Genomic DNA, 19,642 nt, shown 5'->3' with positions numbered 1-19,642 from the left:
ATAGTGATGTGTGGAAGAACTGTGTGGCCTACGTTATAAAAGAAAAGAACAAATATTATGTGCAAAGTTCCATAAATCCGATTTTTATTCAACCCGATGATGATTCCACCTCATCCGAATATAGCGAAAAAAAATTTTGATTTTTTTAGCAATTTTGTTGGCCTCTATTATTTTGTAAATATATGTTTGACGAGAATTCGGTGTGATTATTTGTGTTTTCATTGTATTTTAGAGTTTTCGACTCAGAAATTAACTACTTTAAATTTCGAAGTTTTTCATAATTACCCATGGTGGAAAAATTCATTTGAGATAACTTTTTCATGGGGTGATCAATTGCTATGATTGTAAGAATAAGTAACTGAAAAACTACCACTGAAAAATAATATGCCGACGCCTATGTCGAGGTGGGAATTCCTTCTCTGTGCTGTTCCAATTGGTATTGGAAATACTATAGCAAATTGCCGAAAACGACTCTCCTCGATAGGACTGTCTCTGGTCTGGATTCCTGACCATACTGGCCTGGAAGGCAATGAGGCTGCTGACTCCCTTGTTAGGAAAGGTGCTGCAAGTAGCTTCATTGGACCAGAACCTGTCATTGGCATTGATTTAGGTTTTGCCAAACCAAGTTTGAACACCTGGATGGCAAGAACCGATTCAAATCCTTTGAAGTCGACAGAGCCGTTCTCTCACCATCTGACCTGAAAGACCACTCACCACACAAACTAATCGCGTTCATTAAGAAGCTAGGTTTATTTGATCGAGCGTGAATATGTGTGAGGCACAATTAACCCTTGCGGGTTGCGGTAGAGTTAGGTAGTAACCTAACCTAGACCTTTAGTACTCTTTTAGTATATTGAAGAATGAACACCGATGCTAATCTCGAATGTGGAACTATATAGGTTTCCAATTGATTATTTTTGGGAATAACTGATATCACCCCACTTCAAATATTTTCCACAGTTCATTTTTCAAAACCAATCTCTGAGCTAATATTCATGTAAACAGATCGTACACAAATTGGCAGTCACTTTCTAATAGGACATCAACGAATTTCTTGGCCTTCCCCTTTTTCATGCCTCAATTTCTTCAAAGAATAACCATTGTTGGTTGTGCAAAAAAAAACAGAAAGAAAACCTTTCCTTGTTACAAAGTATATCTTCTCCAGTCCTCTAGCGAGGAAAAAACTCGGCACGAGTTAATTAGATTACAAGCTTTCATTGTGAGCTGAAAAAGTTATCCCGAGATTTACGCAAAAATCCGACACAAATGCCTTTCTCTCGTCCCTTCAGGTGTCGAAAGCAACGTAGACCATGAACTGGAAAGTAAGTAGGTATAAATTATTCACGTTCGCCGACAGGGGAGTTCGAGCAAACAATCATTTCCAGAAAGATAAATCAAAAGTTTTGGTAAGCAGCGTTCGAGAGATGGATATTTTATATATATTAGTGTTTGTTCGGTATGACGGAGAGTAAAGCGAGACTCCACAAGTTGTCGAGATCGGGAATCAGGGCCGAACGAAGTTGACTGAGAGGTATTCGGAGTTTACTGATAGGATTAAAAACAAACGAATGAGTCCAAGTCGTGATTTATGAGGATCAAGGGATCTTTATTATAGTTTGGAACAATCTCTTGGATGAAATTGAGTACATATTAGCATCAAACCTATAAAACCAAGGGTAGGTGTTATTTCTGCGGCTATTTCCTTACTGAACGACCAACAGGAGCTTGATCAGTCACCATTATTAAACCTTTCTTCATAATACCAATTAGTTTATTCATATTCAAAAATTACACGCCCAAATTCATATTTTAATTTGCAAAGAGTCAATTTCAGATTCTTGTAGGTTTCCTTGACGTGTACGGAATGATAGACAGGAAAGGAGGCATAAAAACCAACATTGTGGAGCATAACTGCTCAAATTACAAACAAACTTAAAACCAAACAACATGTTTGGACTCATCAACATAATATCAAGTGGGCTCGAGCTGAAATCATCCACAAAGAGAAACACTGGTTTAGGACAAAATTCAAAGAAGTCGTGTATATGTTATCCAACAACGCATTTAGTCAAGCTAGCGTAGAGATACGTAACATATGGAAACTTCTAATCAAGCGAAAAACGACCAACTCCCGCCAAACGGTCATCTCCCGCTAAAACCAATGAAGCGGAGAGAGAGAAAAGAGGGGATAGGTGAAAGCACTCGAATGACCTATGAATAGTCGGATCTCGGAGTTATCACCCGAAGACGATTGTGTTAATAATAATTTTTAATTTTCAGCCTTTATTGATATTTCAATTTTTATTTTTTTGGTTGTTGTTTGGTTTTATGTTATGTTATGTTTTATGTAATTTCAGTTTATTTGTACAAATAAAATTGCTATTTTCGGTCAATCTTATATTAGACAATGGAAGTTCGAACTGATAAGATACACCACGAAACATTGTCAATCACCTTCAAATTAAATAAACACATCCTGGCCAAAGTTCCTACCTGCCACATCCAAAGTAGCTCTTCCCATCTTCCTTTCTATTAGTATAATTGAAAGGTATTTGTGTTTGCATGTTCTGACAAGTGAAACGGCCGCCTCAGAAATTCGGTCGGACTGCGGTTCGCATATCCTTCCTCCTTCTCCTCTTTGAATGTAATTCGTCGAGGCACGTCGAGTTCGTAAAGGACGGTGAGGTCGGCTTTTGCCCTCGAGGAGAATATCAAGCACATTATGAGGAATTTAGCGGAGGTATCCACCCGAAGTGAGATTTTTCTTCTGTGATAGCCGGAAGGGCATAGCGAGCGGTAGGTATTTCGATGCTTTGATTGTTATGGGAATTTCCCTACTCCATAAACCATAATTCTTCACAATCACCTGAGTGTCACACTGCTGAGGAAGCGAATTAATTAACTCGAACAAGTTTTGGATTGTTTGAACTTCAGAGACTCCATTAGTTGAGTTCATAGAGGAAAAGTCAAATAGGAACTGTACTGCAAAATACACCGTTGCGGATACGAACATGAATACTTGATATCCCCAGTATCGCAAAGGGCAAAAGTTTCTGGAATACGACTTCTTGGTCGAATATATAGGTTTATATTTCTCCGTCGTGAAATAAGCGGCTCGTAGGACATATAACTCACTTGTTTATAGCTCTCTGGATATGACGTTCCATCTCCATAATGAGGACTAATTTCGTATGACTTCCTGATAAATTTGTGATAGTAACAAGTTTGGGAACCAATAAAGTCGATGTCGGGTATCATCAACAGATTGTGTTTAACTCTTAATGAATTATTTTTGGGGGCACAACGTATTCAAATGATACAAAACACTAAAATTGTTAGTTTTTTCTTCATTTTCATTCGCCAATGAGCCTTTTTCCTAAGAATAGTACAGCAAACGTGACACGAGAGGCAGCACTAATAGTAGGGACAAACAATGAACTATTCACATGTAAAACAGTGTTATTTACGTAATATTAATGTATTATTTAAAAATATAAATATGATATAATTATTTTGTGCTAGTATAATGCCAAAAAAGCATTGCTGTTTTGCGAATTGTACATCGGATAATCGATATCCGGAAGAAAACGTGTTTTTATACCATTTATAACACCTCATGATAATAAGGTTTTATGTAAGAAATGGATACATGCTTCGAGGAGAGTGGATTTAAAAGTGCAAAAAATAAAATAAATTTTCATATGTATGCTCTAAACATGAAATGAATAGTAAATTTTTCATAGTTAATTACTATTGATTAGAATGAGATATAACCTGAATCATTTATTAAACTATATCCATTTATTATATTTATTTAAATTTATTTCATTACCATCTCTATTTGATTCATATTTCACTCGGCAATATGTCTGAAATTCATAATTACTTCAAATTTCTTTTATAACAATTTGAATCTACCGCTACTCGTTTACTAGAGTCTGTATACTAACCTATTTATTAATTCACTTTTTTTCCAGTTACTTTCAAATTACGGCACGCAAGCCAACGTTTTAATGTTACAACATTGTTATTGTTTGCAGTTGCAAACTTTAGTTTTGCTCCAGGAACATTTTTTTTTGTTAAAAATATTCTTTTTTAATTGTACTTTAAATATGTTTATATGAGGATTAGGCAATGTTTGTCCCTACCGAACTACTAGCGCTGCTAGTGAGTGATTTTTCGTACTTCAGGAAAAGGTTCATTGAAATGACTGAAATGAAAATTGTTTATGTAAACTGAGATGGAAAATAGTGGAGATATATTCTAAAGATGATTTATAAAAGTGGTAATTATATCATTGTCTCTTCAATATGAAATCTGAAAAAATATTCCTGTCGACCGTTTAGAAGAATAACCAAGACATTCATTGCTGCTAATAATAATAATAATAATCACAATAAATGCCTTTATTGTTTACAACTAATAAAGTTCAACAGTTCTTCGAAATTCAGTGGAAACTTACCTTTTTATGTCCTAAATATATTGTAGACTATTCGATTTGAAATGTTGATTTTTTCACTTTATTTTGACTCAATATCAAAGAAGCACCAAAAATTCTCGCGTCAGATTTTTTCAAAAAGTCGGTGTGCTTTTTGTTCGTTGAAATCTCTACTTTTTGATAGTTTCAAAAATATACATTACTATAGTAAATGTTCTCAGAAAATCCAAAAATCGAAAAAAAACTCGAATTCGAAAATTTTGTTTTAATCATTATATACAATTTCATCGACTTCGACAAGAATTGTTTCTAATAATTGTGATGAAAATATTGAATTTTATAGCAATAATTATTTAATCAGGCAAGATAACTTCTCATTTTCATTCGCTATTGAAGAAGCTATTCATGAAATCCTGAATGATATTAAAAGTCAAGCCTCAGGGGTTGATAATATTTAAATCAGAATGTTGAAACTTTGTAGCCCGTTTATAGATAAATATATAATCAATTGTTGTTTTGAACGTTCATATTTTCCAGACTTGTGGAAAATTGCCGTTGGGAAACCCATTCTCAAGAATAATGATCCAGCTAGTTATTCTGATCTCAGAATTATCAGTATACTCTCCACCATGAGTAGAATTTTTGAAAGGGTTATTCATTTACAAATTAATGAATATTTCAATACCAATAATCTGTTATCAACATCGCAATGTGGTTTTAGACAGGGTTTAAGTACGACTACAGCTCTTGCTACTGTTACACAAGACATTGTTGAGGGATTTGATAATGGAATGATTAGCACTCTGGTTTTACTAGATTTTTCGAAAGCTGATAGTGCTGCCTTATTTTCCATCTGGTCTTATTTACTTGGTCAATCTCAAAAAGTTGTTGTTGATGGTCATCACCCATTACCTCTTGATATTCTATCAGGAGTACCACAGGGTTTTTGGGACCTTTATTGTTCATCATTTATACTACTGACACTATCTCGTCCATCAAGAAATGTAAAATACAGGCGTATGTTGATGACATACAATTATAAATGCACTTTAAAATCCATGTATATGCTGAGGTACAAAATATCTTCAACAGTGATCTTGATTTGATCAATGGGCTATCAAGTGAGAATGATTTGAAAGTTAATCCTAATAAAACAATGATGATGCATTTTGGATCGCAGAAGAATCGTAAATTTGCAGAAAACAATTTCCATTTAGAACTAGGTCATACTATCTTGACTCATGTCAATACAGCTAAAAACTTAGGGGTGATGCTTGACACTGATCTTAGATTTACTAGCCATGTTGGAAATTTAATGAAAAAAGCTTATGTCATTGAAACTGTTATACTGTAATCGTTTTATTTTGAGCCAACCTCTAAAATGAATGCTCTGTGATAGTTTGGTGCTAAGCCATTTCAACTACGGTGACATATATGGGCCATACTTATATGATTCAGATAAAAAAGAATACAAAAATTGCAAAATTCTTGTAGCCACCTGATTTATGAACTTTGTAAGTATGATTCAATTTCTGAAACCTTTAAAAACAAGAATTCAGAGTTAGGAAGGAATATTGTGCGTTCCTTTTCATCTACATTTTCCCTTTCGCTCAATCAATCCCCTTTAATCTATTTATAACTATATCTAAGCCATGTTCGCCAAAGAAAACTGACTCGGAAAGGATTGAATCGTTTGGGGAAGACACTGAAAACCAGTCAAGGGTGAGAACCGGCGAAAATCTTTCAATCTGGAAGGTGGAACTGAAATATAGCCATCGATCGTAGGACCGCAGATTGTCTTTTGCCACCGATCTGGTGGAAATTGCAGAGGAACACGACGCGAATTTATGTTTTTAGCGTTCTTGCGATTGGCGGAGCGTGATTTACTGGTATTTTCGCCGCGTTGCAGTTTTTGCTGCGAATTTTTCTATGTGGGTTGAGAAATAGATCCTTGCTGTTTTGTTCCAATGATGATCAACTATTGAATTGGAAATATACTTCTTCCTGGAACGACACGATGAAAAAAAAGAATTTATTTTCGCAAGTTCCAGAGAATGATGAAATTTAGAACTTTCCACTGTCCCATTTTCAGGTTTGTCAACTTCGCACTGTTTGTTTGAAAGCGGTTAACAATGTTGTTAGAATTTATTTTACTAGTTAGGACTTGTCTAATGTGATTCTAATATGATTCGAAATCTAAGAAAGAAGAAATAAAATTAGAATGGACAGCTAAGAAATATCAATTACATCAAGCATTGGAACGTGAAATGAAATTTCAATGTAGCGAATTAAATAATATAATCAAGATAAAAGATAAAAATGACCACAGAGTAAAACAGATATCAAAAATCAAAATAAACAAACAATGAAATAAAATAATATAAAAGATTTCAAACAAAGTTACTTCACGACGTTTCGGTTGTTAGTCTCCACAATTGTCTTAGGGTGATTACTGTACTATTCTTTCGAGAAATGACTATTTATAGGTCATAAGAACGCTTTCACCTATCACCAGCTCTCTATATGTTGCGTGTCTCTACGCTAGCTTATCTGAATTCCCTCTCAAACCAATGTTTCTCCCTGTGGATGATGTCAGCTTGGGACCACTTTATGTTAATTTGATGAGTCCAAACATGCTCTGCTATTTCCGATGTGTCTTTCTCTTGCGGTCGGCAATGTGGACTTTCAGAGGCCTTTTAGTTCTATATATACCCGCGTTTGGTGGCCTGGTGGCTACGAGTGGTGTTTCCGGATCTGAAGCAGGTTTTGGTATTGTACTTTGGTTAGGGAAAGAAGGTCAATCACGGCAGAGCCCCCCGTGACAAGGCGATGCTACAAGGTTCCGTAGAGACAGCTGATAGGCTCAGTGTCATTCATCTTCTCGGCACAGATACACAAACACCTTAGAATGCCATTCAGTTAGGGAATAACAGAACCACAAGTGATTCTGTCATTCCCGTATCCAGCGGGGATACGTGGAATTAGCCATCCGATGGCCGGTTTGCTCAACCTCCACATCTCAAGCCAATGCGCTCGCCAAAAACACCATCACTGTGGATCAACCATTCCGTTGAAGATTGTTTCTTATGATGCCTAGTTCCTTCTCGAGACCTTCATTTGTATTACAGAGCTCGACAGCACGATCTACTAGAGTCTTGATCATTCCTCTTTTGGTAGATTGATGGAGGTTGGATTCGTGATTCAGATACTGTCCAGTGTAAGTGGATTTTCGGTATACAGATATTTACCACTTAGTGTCGGTCCTCTTCACCAATGCGTCTAAGAATGTCAACTATTTGGAATTCCTCCTCCATTATGTAGGTGATTGAGGATTTAATGCTTTTGATGTGCTTCAGAAAGGTTTCCAGTTCTGCATCCACATCCTATGAAGGTGTCGTCATCGTATCTCAGCCAGACTCTTTTTTTTGTGTTTCCTAAAACTTCAGACTGATCCGCTTATTGCGTATCACAGCATAACAGGATTATTTTATGAATGCGAAATAATATGATTACACCAATCAACTTCTGAATAAGAATTTTTTGAATTGATCAAAACCAAGAAACCCCTCAAAGTTGACTTCATTACATCAGCTCCATTCATTCCACAAACATAATCAATTCAATAAGAAATCTGAATTGAGTATTCCAAGAGAGATATTTTTTATCGATGCTGCAATCTCCATGTCGGCGGGCAACAAAAACTTCTTTCAACTCGTCCACTGTGAGGTTTCCACTTTCTAATTTAATTTGAAATGTAAAATCCCCCTTTCTGTCCCGTATCACGTTGATAAGCAGCTCATTTCATCAAGAAAACTTATTAAATGAGGCTTTCGCCGTTGTCTACAGGATTTTCCGAGGGATTACCCGAAAAGATATTCCGATAATTCTGAAGACATTTTGAAAGGTATCGTTAGGATACTTAATCCTTGAGGATTGGGATTTTTAATTATTCGATATTGTTTTTGAAGTATTTTCAAATTAGAGTTACTGCTTTAAGATTCATTATAACGAGCTATTTTTGTGAGATGTAATAAAAAGTTAGCTTTTTTGCTCATTCACTAGATTTCCATCAAGTTCCGCGATTTTATCAGGTTCAAAAATGTAACTATCAATATACAGGTAAGGAGAAGAAAAAACGGAACAGAAATTTTGGTTCTCGAGAAGAAATCACGCAAAAACCAAAATTGTGTCTAACATGTTTATAAAACTCAGTTTTATAAAGTTTTGAGAAAGTTATTTAAAGTTGTTTGGAGAAAGTCCTTTCAAATCATCGCATCTTTCAAAACACTGGTTTTCAAAAAGTTGGGGTAGAAAGAACATTTCTTTGCTTCGAATTTATGTTACATTTAAAATTTTAGTAGGTATACAAAGAATACATTCGAATCGTTTAAAAGAACAATTCATTCAGGCCGCTCTCAACTCCCTGCACTATAGGTCAATATACTGACACCTATCAGAAAACAACTACTCCCCTGGCTGATACTACGAAGGGCGTTGGATTATATTCGACAGGTGTCAGTGCAAGATTCTTCACAGAAGTTATTCCTGCATATGCTGTTGGCGATATAATTGCCGCAATAGATTTCCAATTATTGAAACACATTTGCAGACCGGTTTCGGGCTGTTTGGCCACTAGTCAGTGCAAGGTAGAGTCTATCATAAAGTCGATGATTTCTGATAATTGAAAATCGAATTCCTGGTCAACTAGGCTGAAGCGGACAACAAATAACAGGTTTGTCATCGCCCCATCTGCCTGTGCACGAGGTAACCAACCGCATATCCGAAATTTGCACAATTCCTCGTATAAATTAAATCATCTAAAGGAAACATTCACCGATTATTACTGGCAGCCAAGGTCAATGAAGAATGTTAGGTGAAGAACTCGAGCAAATCTTTAAATTCAACAAAAAAGGTGCTTTGAGTCCAATTTATCTACGTGTTCAAGCATTTGCTGCATATAAAAACTGCACATTTCATGTATCTTCGCCTCTTTTTTATGAGAGTGAGATTGAAAGCAGATAGAAAATAAATAATTTCAATCAACAAAAAGACTACTGACGCAAATGTTACAGTACATTTCATTCAAAGCGCGAGATCAGTTACTGTACCAGTAACTGATGAAGCTTCCTTACATCGAAACAGGTTTTAAATAATTTTTTTATAGAATTCTGTTATTATTCTCTTGAATAGTGTAATCGATAAGGCTTGTGTGTAACTCTGTCAGTAACTAACCCTAATGTTATACAAGGTGTAACTATAAATAAGTGTAAAACATTTAAGGAAATGATTCCTCATCGAAATAAAGATAGGATCTTTCATATAAAGAGATTTCATTGGAGCATACCTTGATAAGCTACAGCCCCTTAAAGGGGGTACATAAAATTTGTATAACAATTTTTTTCACAAGCACTAAAAAAGTTAGAATATTGATTAACCTGACGTTTTTTACTACCAAAAAAACCCTTAGCCAGAAATTTATTTGGTTTACCCCATGGTTGTAAGGGGTGGGAAACGCAACCCCTAAAATTTATTTCCAATGTAACTTTTTCTCTTATTATTTGTTTACCATTTGAAAATTCATTTCCGATAGCCTGTTTCATTCTTAACAATAAATGTCTCGTGGGTTTTTTGCCCAAAATAAACCAGTTCGCAGCAAAAAATTATTTTACGAACAACTACAGAGATACATCGTCATGCGGAAATATGAAACTAATCTATCTAGTATGACGCTGTCAGTTTGTGAATTTTCGAAATTGAATTAATACTAATTTTGTGTTGTTGTTCTGTTCTTAATTTGTTACTTCAATAATTCACTTGTCATTAAAATGGCATACACAAATGAGGAAATGGCTGATATGCATTACGTTTACGGTCCGTCGCAGGGGAATGGGTTAGAAGCTTCTAGAAGATATGCTGAACGGCAGCATCCTTCACATAGAATATTTGCTCGACTTCATCAACGATTACGAGAGTATGGTTAATTCGACAAAAGAACGCAGGATTGTGGTCGCCATCGAGAAGTACGAACACCACAGCTTGAGGAAGCAGTTCCTAATTTGATTGAAGAACAACATACTACCAGTACTAGAAAGATTGCTTTTCAGCTAAATGTTGATCATATGACGGTATTTCGAATTTTAAAGGAAAAACTCTTATACCCTTACCATCTGCAACGAGTACAGGCACTGTTACCGCGAGACTTTCCGAACCGTCTTGAATTTTGCAATCGGATGCTGGAAATGATTAGAAGAAATTGTGACTTTCTGAAGACGATAGAGTTCACAGACGAATGTAGTTTTTCTCGGGACAAGATTATTAATTTTCATAATTATCACATATGGGCTGATGAAAACCCTCACGCTATTGTCGAAACTAATCATCAAGAACAGTTTTCTCTTAACGTGTGGCTCGGAGTTATTGGGGATGATTCAATTGGGCCTCATTTTCTACCTCCTCGAATAAATGGTGAGGCATACGTTCAATTTTTAAGAGAAGTGCATCCAGTACTGTTGGAGGAAGTTCCTTTGGACGTCAGAAGGGACATTTTTTTTATGCGTGATGGGGCTCCCGCCCATTTTAGTCAAGTAGCACGTCAGCATTCAACTGAAACATATGCAAATCAGTGGATAGGTCGAGGAGGACTGGCCCGCTCGATCCCCGGATCTCAGTCCTCTCGATTTCTCTATTTGGGGCCATTTACAGCATTTGGTTTATTGTACTCCTGTTCGCGATGTAGAGGATTTCAGAAACCGCATCATCGATGCATGCAGGGTAATCAGAGAAACTCCAGGAATATTTGAGCAAATACGTGGCTCAATGCGCCGACGTCTAGACGCATGCGTAATGTCTGAAAGTAGACATATTGAACATTTACTATGATTTCTACATGTTGTGTTTTGTTATTAATAAATTGGTTTTGTTTATTACCCTTTAATGGTTCAATGCAGGTAATAACTACAAAATAACAATAAATCCAGTTCGCATTTATGACGATGTATCTCTGTAGTTGTTCGTAAAGTAATTTTTTGCTGAGAACTGGTTCATTTTGGGCAAAAAACCCAAGAGACATTTTTTGTTTAGAATGAAACAGGCCATCGGAAATAAATTTTTAAATGATAAACAAATAATAAGACAAAAAGTTACATTGGAAATAAATTTTAGGGGTTGCGTTTCCCACCCCTTACAATCATAGGGTAAAGCAAATGAATTACTGGCTGTCTTTTTGGTAGTACAAAACGTCAGGTTAATTTCAATATTGTAACTTTTTCATACAAATTTTATGTGCCCCCTTTAAGTGGTTGTATCTTAACAAGGGATGCTCCAATGAAGTTTCTTTATATGAAAGATCCTATCTTTTTTTCGATGAGGAATCACCTCCATAAATGTTTCACACTTATTCAGTTACACCCTGGGTAATTTCACTAAAATCTGTACAATTTTATACAATGTACACTGTTCGAAAGGTTTTCAATATTTCTTGTTACTAGCATAAAATTCAATCATTTCAAACTGTTCATCATTTTATTTTGATCATTCTGTCTTTGTCTGTAACTGACTGAGTCATATTGGCAGACAGTATAAGCTGGGATTAGGGAAATGAGGAACTGCGTAAGCAACTGATATAGATTAGGGGACAAAGCAATTTAACTATATCAATAATAGTCGACAGCCATCATTTTCAAATGAATCGGTTGCTAAATTTTTGGTGAAACGTTTTCTTGGAATGATTTTTTATTGGCGTTATTTTGAAAAATATATTGCGTCCAAATAGATCAAAACAATCATAACCATAATTATAAAGATATCATTGATACGTCATGTGAAGTTCATGTTTATTCAATTAAAGATATGATTTTTAATACAAAAAAAGATAAAAACAACTGATTGGTAGGTACTAAGAGTTTCGATAAATTTATATGATTCATTCAGTTTGCATAGTTATCTATCGTATGAAAAATTGGCCTATTTTTGAAATGTTGATTACTGAATCTTTTTCATTGTTTCAAAAAATAATTCGAGTATATATTTAGATGTTACTCTTACAGTCTCGATTAGGAAGAGGATATACTGACAAATCATTTTAAACGGCTTTCAATTAACTTTTCAATGGTACTTGACACAACTTCCACTGAGGATAATAATCTTCCGATATGTTTCAATAAATACTATACCGAGTCATTTTTGAGTAGAAATAGTTAGAAAGGAAGTAGTTACAGATAATATTTACAATATGTGGCGTGTTTTTTATTAGTACCGTACTGATTGGAAGTATTAGATACATTTTTTGAATGAATGAGCTAAGCAGGATAACGCTAAATAATAAAAAAATGGTCATGTTCCAATCATTTCAAAATACTGAAGATATGTCACCCTGTATATATATTCAGTTATCATTCGATGATATTGTTTTTTCAATTCATGATGATGATTGTGTTTGCGATATTATGAGGTTTTTTCTTTCGTACTGGAGAAACCAATCATCTCGAGTTGTTCGGTTGCTCGCTTATCTAAAATTGGATGAGTTTTAACCCCTCCTCTACAAAAAAAAATCCGACACTAAGTGTGAAACACCTGTATACCGAAAACCCACTCGCATGGGACAGTATCTGAACCAGGAATCCAATCACCATCAATCTACCAAAAGAGGAATCATCAAGACTCTAATGCATCTTGCTTTCGGGCAGTGTAATAATAATAATCTTTATTCAATCCTTACAGATCACATACAGCATGATATAGGATACGTCACAAATAAAAACCCGTGTGATAATAGACAAATTTTCAATTAACAATATTAAAATATCACAATTTAATAAATTTGTTCACATATACATAAAAACATGTATAACATTTATATTTATACATATGAGCAAACACATTTTCATTTTGCATCAAGAAATTCTTTGATACCTACTGTAGTAACATTTGTCTTGCAAATATACTTTCAATTTTGATTTGAAGAAAATTTCATTCCGTTGCTCTCTCAGGTTTGCGGAAAGATGATTGAAAAACTTTATACCTCTATATGAGGGGCTTTTTTCATAGAATGATGAGCTGTGTGCAGGAATTCTGATGAGGTCTCCGTTTCTAGTTGGGTAACCATGGCAATGAGAACATGTTTGATACATCTCAACATGTTGCATAAATAACATGTTGCATGTTGCAAATAACATTTGAAAACATAAATACATGGAACTGTTGAAATTTTATATTTTTGAAAATATGGTGGACACGATTCATCTGGTTTTATGCCATTGAAGGTTCGCATTGCCGAGCACAAGGAACACACATAGCGAGGATAAACCAGCAAATCAGTAATAGCAGAGCATCTTTGGACTCATCAATATAACATCGAGTGGTCCCAAGCTTAGATTATCTACAGGGAGGAACATCGGTTTAAGAGAAAGTTCAAAGAAGCTGCATATAGGTTGTCCAATGACGCATTCACACAAACTAGCGTAGAGATACGGAACCTATTGAAACTCGAAAACGATTGTGGATACTAACAATCGAAACGTCATAAAGTAACTTGGTTGGAAATCCCTTTCTTATTTTTTAATTGTTTGACTTTCACTTTTTTGCTCATTTTAATTTCTTACTACTTTGTGGTCATTTTCATCTTAATTATTAGTTTGTTTCATTGTAATTTCATTTCATGTTTTATTGCTCAATTTAATTGATATTTTAACTGTTCATTTCAATTTCATTTGTTCTTTCATAGATTCTAAATCATATTAGAATCATAGTAGAAAATCAGGGTCCCAACTAGTAGAATTCAATTCAACTCGTTCAATTCAACCCGATTTGTTCAATTGCTCCCTTATCTAATTCGGATTGATTTTTCAACCCCTCCCCTACAAGAAAAACCCTCTGAGCTCATTTGATGATGATGTGGCACAATTAATGTTATGATTCAAATAATAGCACGCGAAACATGTCATATGCCAACAGTTATCTAAACTAACTTATCGAAAAAATATCTTATCTGCCCAGCACCGTATCGTTTGGTGAAAATCAGCTTCACATCCGAATATCTCTTTAGTACACCGATAATGGACGTGTGTGTACATTGCGGCAGCGTCGTGTACGCCAACGACGAAAAAAAATACGGTTCGTCGTTCAATTTGTACGAGAAAAAAACTTCGTCGCGGTGGTGGTGCATTTTCAGTTCGTGCGGACGCGAGGAAAGCGATGTCCTGGACCATTTCGAGACGGACACGACGGAGAATCAGCCCAGGCAGGGGAGATATCAACCTCGAAGGACGATCCAGTTCGACCTGGAGGCGACCACGAACCCTCCACTGAAGAGGGCGTCAAAGTCGCCCTCTTCTATACTGAAACTCAGTCAGGCCAAGCAGGTAAAATTTGTGAAACTCACGTACATGCTAGACCAGTGGTTCTTAACCGGTGGTCCGCGGACCACCGGTGGTCCCTGGAAGCATCCCAAGCGGTCCGCGGAGCCATCCTTATAAATATGTTAGATGAGTCGACACGATACAATGCGACCCGCCGCTAAAATGTTTGAAGAAGAGTTACTATTTTCTCAAGAACTTGAAACGACGTCGCAAGGTTCAGATGTTGTAGATGCAATAAATCAATATATGAACTCTGAACATGAAACTTTGCTTTTCCACACGGAAGTGCGTTGACTTTTCAAAGGAAACATGTTGTTGAGGTTGTACGAACTAAGAGAGGAAGTAAAACTATTTTAACTAACAAGGAAAACAAAAAGTTGTTTGATCAGTTTTGCGAGTCCAAATTTCAAATATATTTTGCTTATTTGATCGATGTTTTGCGCAACTGAACAAATTTAACCTTCTACTGCAAGGATCGGGAAATTTGAAGTCGCTAAAATCGAGGTATGGATCAACAAGGTCGAAAGTAATAATTTTTCTGTGTTTGATAAGCTTAATCAAATTATTGATGTACAAAGTGCTGGAATTGTAGAAGAAATACAAAAGAACACATTACTTTCAAAATACTTGAATTTGAATTTAATCGTTATTTTCCCGACCGCGAGGATAAAAGTATTCAAAAACTGATCCACAATCCATTTATTGTAAAGGTTCCTGAGGTGCCTGATGAAGTTCGAAAAAAAGTAATTGATATGCTATATGACAGCAACTTAAAAGATACATTCGAATCAGGAATTAATCTTGAAGAATTTTGGAGCCAAAAGCTTCGAAACATTGATATTGGTTACCTAACTTTATTTTTTTCGACATATCATGTTTTCGGCGCTTCTGATTATTAAAAATAAGCACCGAAATCGGTTGGATGCCACTGCTGATACGCGTTTAAGTTTAATTAACACTGAACCAAGGATTCAGAATTTAGTAGAGTATACAACCACAAAAATCGCATTGATTTATAATGCAATTTTCGTTACAGTTACAGATTTTACATAATGATTGAAGGACAATAATTTTATGCGTATTTTATTTATAGATGAATTAGAACAACCATTCCATTTATTTACTGTACTATATTTATTTGTAGTTATCGTAAGGCACTCTATATTAACTACAAATGAATTAACCAACTTGGTGGTCCATGGCCTGACAGAAATTGTTTGATATTTTCAATATTTTTGTTCAATATTTCATATTTGAAACCACAAGACAATAAGACACCTCGTAGAGTTTCTAAAGATTTGTAATTGTAATCGGGATAGTCGAGTAATTTGTACAAAATCATTTCCAAGGTTGGTTCTTCATTTTTTTGGTATATACCATGAATTGTTCGCCGAATCACATCTTTTGTAGCACCATCAACGTTTGCGAATTTTGTATTCAATTGTTTCCGTTTCATTTCCTGGTCAATGACATCCTCTATTTTAATGACTCGAAGAACTGTCGAACGAGATAGTTTCGTTAACTCGCATATTCTATTCACAATAGCATTCTGTGAAGTGTGACAGTTTTCCTTCTTCAAGCATTCATGAATATTCAAAATTACTCGCTGAACTTGAACATGTAAGTCCTTATTTTCAAATTCCGGATCACTGTCGATTGACAGAGATTCCTCACACGTAATGTTATCATTTATTTCAAAAGGTCTCCAGAAAGCCATATTAATGAAAGTACCCAAAAACACTAAGATTTTCACAAAAATCGGTTCAAACGATGAGATTGGAACCTTTGGTGTAAACGTTGAAAACATTTTCTAGGGATCAATTACCCTAACACCAAACTGATATTTTGCACTCGACGCGCGTTTCGCTAATAAAGTTAGCATCTTCAGGAGAAGCAAATTGATACTGAATCTAAAGACAAGGGTTAGCTGTTTATATACCTAACGTTTTTTGGTCCGATGTGGACTTTGTTTGTTAAATGATGATTATCCTAATTGATTTTTTTGGTTATTAACTAGTGGAACCACTACCTGCAAATCAATTTGTCCGCTTTTTAATCTATTGTTGACAAATTAATTTGCAGGTAGTGGTTCCACTAGTTAATTACCGAAAAATCAATTAGGATAATCATCATTTAACAAACAACTGTAGGTATATAAACAGCTAACCCTTGTCTTTAGATTCAGTATCAATTTGCTTTTCTTGAAGATGCTAACCTTGTTAGCAAAACGCGCGTTGAGTGCAAAAATATCAGTTTGGGTAATTGATCTCTAGAAAAAGTTTTCAAAAATTGGTTTGCAACACCACTCACTACCTCACGTAACCCCACGAACACACGGCACTGAAATATTGTGAAACGGGAAAATATTAATATTCACCCAGTCCAGCTAGCCGAGCCTATACTCCTCAACTACATTTGATAGCACGTTTACTAACTATCTGGGTGACTACGGGCCACAGGCAAGAAATGTTTATGACTGTACTCTTATTTTTATTGCCGTTCCAATTAGGAATGGATAGACTATATCAAGGTGAGAATCTTGCACCTTGACTATACGACTACCTCATTAACGATGAAACAGCAGTGCATATACTTTGTGCCTGCCCCACTGGGGACCGAATCAGGTTTTCGTTTTCCCTAGTCTATTATTTGTTATTCTAACCTAACTGCTACCAAAACACCAGACAGTTCTGTTTGGTGTCGACTAATGAATACGTTGTCCCAAGATTTACAGCTAATTTCCTTGCAGTGAAACTCAGTGGACTTATATGGTTTGGCGATCGATATCGCAGCTTGGCTGTGTAAAGGAGATCATCGTTTATTTTTAATATTCGTGGAATGAGTTTTCTGTCGATTCCATAGATGACCTCGTGGGGGGAAATTTCATCGCCTAAATTACCAGAGACTTTATTGTTCGTTAAAAATTCGTTTTCCCTAGTCTGGTGTTTGATATTCTCTATTCAGCCTGTGGTGGAAATGTTCTCGACAGTAGTGACCACCATTGGCTGCATCTGACCCAATGTATGATTCAGCTGCTACTGTGATCTCTCAGGTGATATATATTGCGTCCTCAAGTGTTAAACAAAATGGTATTTTTTCACTACTACGTTCAATAAGTCGGGAAGTATTCAAACAATATGAATTTTGCATAAGAGCCGAATGACATGGAACTGATACCTATGTTCGGGTTATTTTGAATTGAATAGAATAGTACTTCTTTAAGAACGGGTTCAAGTTGATGTTTTTTGTCTTAAAAATCAACGTGTTTCTCATAAGTGACCCCCTGTTTAAGACCGAACGATTTGATATGCATAAATATCTCAGTTTAGCAAAATTGATACCAAGGCGAAAGAAAATACATCAGAACAGCATCACAAACAGATGCGGCATGCATAATAATGAAAGGTTGCGATTGCGTTGTTTTTTTTGTTACGTGTTGAATCACCTTAAGTTGACGTTATTTTGTTTTCTGTTGTCTTCATGTAAACAGGCAGTCGTCTATTTCAAAATTCGAATTGAAAGTTGTAAACATATATTTTTTGAAGAATTTTATCATCATTATTAGTTATAAGGTGTTATGTTTTCGTGTACGTTTTATTAGTAACTATATTCACTAGTTTTAATGTTACTGTATCACTTGTTACACTACCTGAAACTAAGATATTACTTGGGTTTTTTGTACTTCCGCTAAATAGTGTCGCAAAACTCGCAACTTGAACTCAAAGTTAGTAAGAGATTCGCTAAACATTTTATCATCTACCCATGTAGATTAGATAAACGAGCTGCACTCAAGAATGATTTGCCTTGCCTTCGGAACAGCACCTCTGCTGAAATTTATTGGTATGAGCTCATCCTATGTAAACCACAAAATATCGAAAATCTTATCGTTATTCAGATGTGAAATTCTAAGATTAGAACAAAAAAAAAACGGTTTATTTCAAAGGTGGTTATTGGAGTATGAACTATTGAAAACAATGAGGTACTCATCATCTTCCTCTCCTGAATCCATTTTGAATATAATTCACTATAAAGTATAGATATAATGTATTGAACTATGAGAGGTTCGTTCAGATTTGTGGAGGCAAATATCACAGTCTGGGTCTCAGTTCTACAATACTCACAATGAAATAATTTAATTAATGTTAGATCGGGTCATCCTGCACTCTATATCAATCAGCATCAATCTGTCGTTTCTTCGCGTGTAAATCAATTAATGTTATTTAAATGCCTTGCGAATATTTAGTAAAGAAGACTAATATTTTTTAATTCATCTGTTATGCGTGCACAAGGTTGTGTTAGCAGTTTGCATGTCTATGAAATGTATCGCTATGATAGGTCCTGGAAGAGAGACATTGCAAAAAAGTAAAAGCATTACTGTGCTTCATTGTGCTTGGTGAAGTATGAGTAAATTAAATAATATTTCAAATCTGTTGCCACTTCAGAGGTAAGAATACATAGGATTGCCCGTTTTTGGAAAAAAATTAATATGTTTTCGATGATTAGATCATAAAAATATATTTTTTCATAGTTTCGATTTAAGTCAAAATCTAAACGAAATCGATATACGGGATAAGATATATTTAGCGATATTTTTCACGTGTGATATGAGATGAGTATTTTGAAAGATTCAGTTCCGTCAAAATAAAACACTTTATTTAGCGGTTTCTCAATTATTGTTTCAAGTCTTATCTAGCGATCAACATTGTATTTTTCAAAGGCTTCGGTTCAATATTTGCAATCATTCCATTTTATGGTTTAGGGAGTAAACAAACGTTAAAAAAATAAACCTCTTTTCAAAGATCCTCATTTTCAATCTAATCACTCTTTCTTGCAAATCATTCACGAATTA

General features: G+C 35.3%; 1 protein-coding gene across 6 annotated transcripts in view; it reads left to right on the top strand.

Moving 5' to 3' along the window:
• Positions 1 to 19,642, top strand: part of Pde8 (Phosphodiesterase 8) — a 219,236-nt gene that overhangs the window by 121,665 nt on the left and 77,929 nt on the right. Inside the window, exon 1 of one of the 6 annotated variants that reach the window (XM_023167831.2) lies at positions 14,476 to 14,796. The exons of the other annotated variants lie outside the window; for them this stretch is intronic. Within the exon in view, the coding sequence (XP_023023599.2) occupies positions 14,491 to 14,796 (306 nt within the window). The 5' untranslated portion in view covers positions 14,476 to 14,490. Of the gene's footprint in view, positions 1 to 14,475; positions 14,797 to 19,642 lie in introns of those variants that run through there. 6 annotated transcript variants of the gene reach the window in all.

Source organism: Leptinotarsa decemlineata, unplaced genomic scaffold, assembly GCF_025532065.1.
Source record: "Leptinotarsa decemlineata unplaced genomic scaffold, Ldec_3_MD MMD2_tig00001719_RagTag_RagTag, whole genome shotgun sequence".
Classification (NCBI taxonomy): Eukaryota; Metazoa; Arthropoda; class Insecta; order Coleoptera; family Chrysomelidae; genus Leptinotarsa; species Leptinotarsa decemlineata.
The sequence above is the reverse complement of the archived record's forward strand: the minus strand, read 5'-3'. Positions and strand labels throughout refer to the sequence as shown.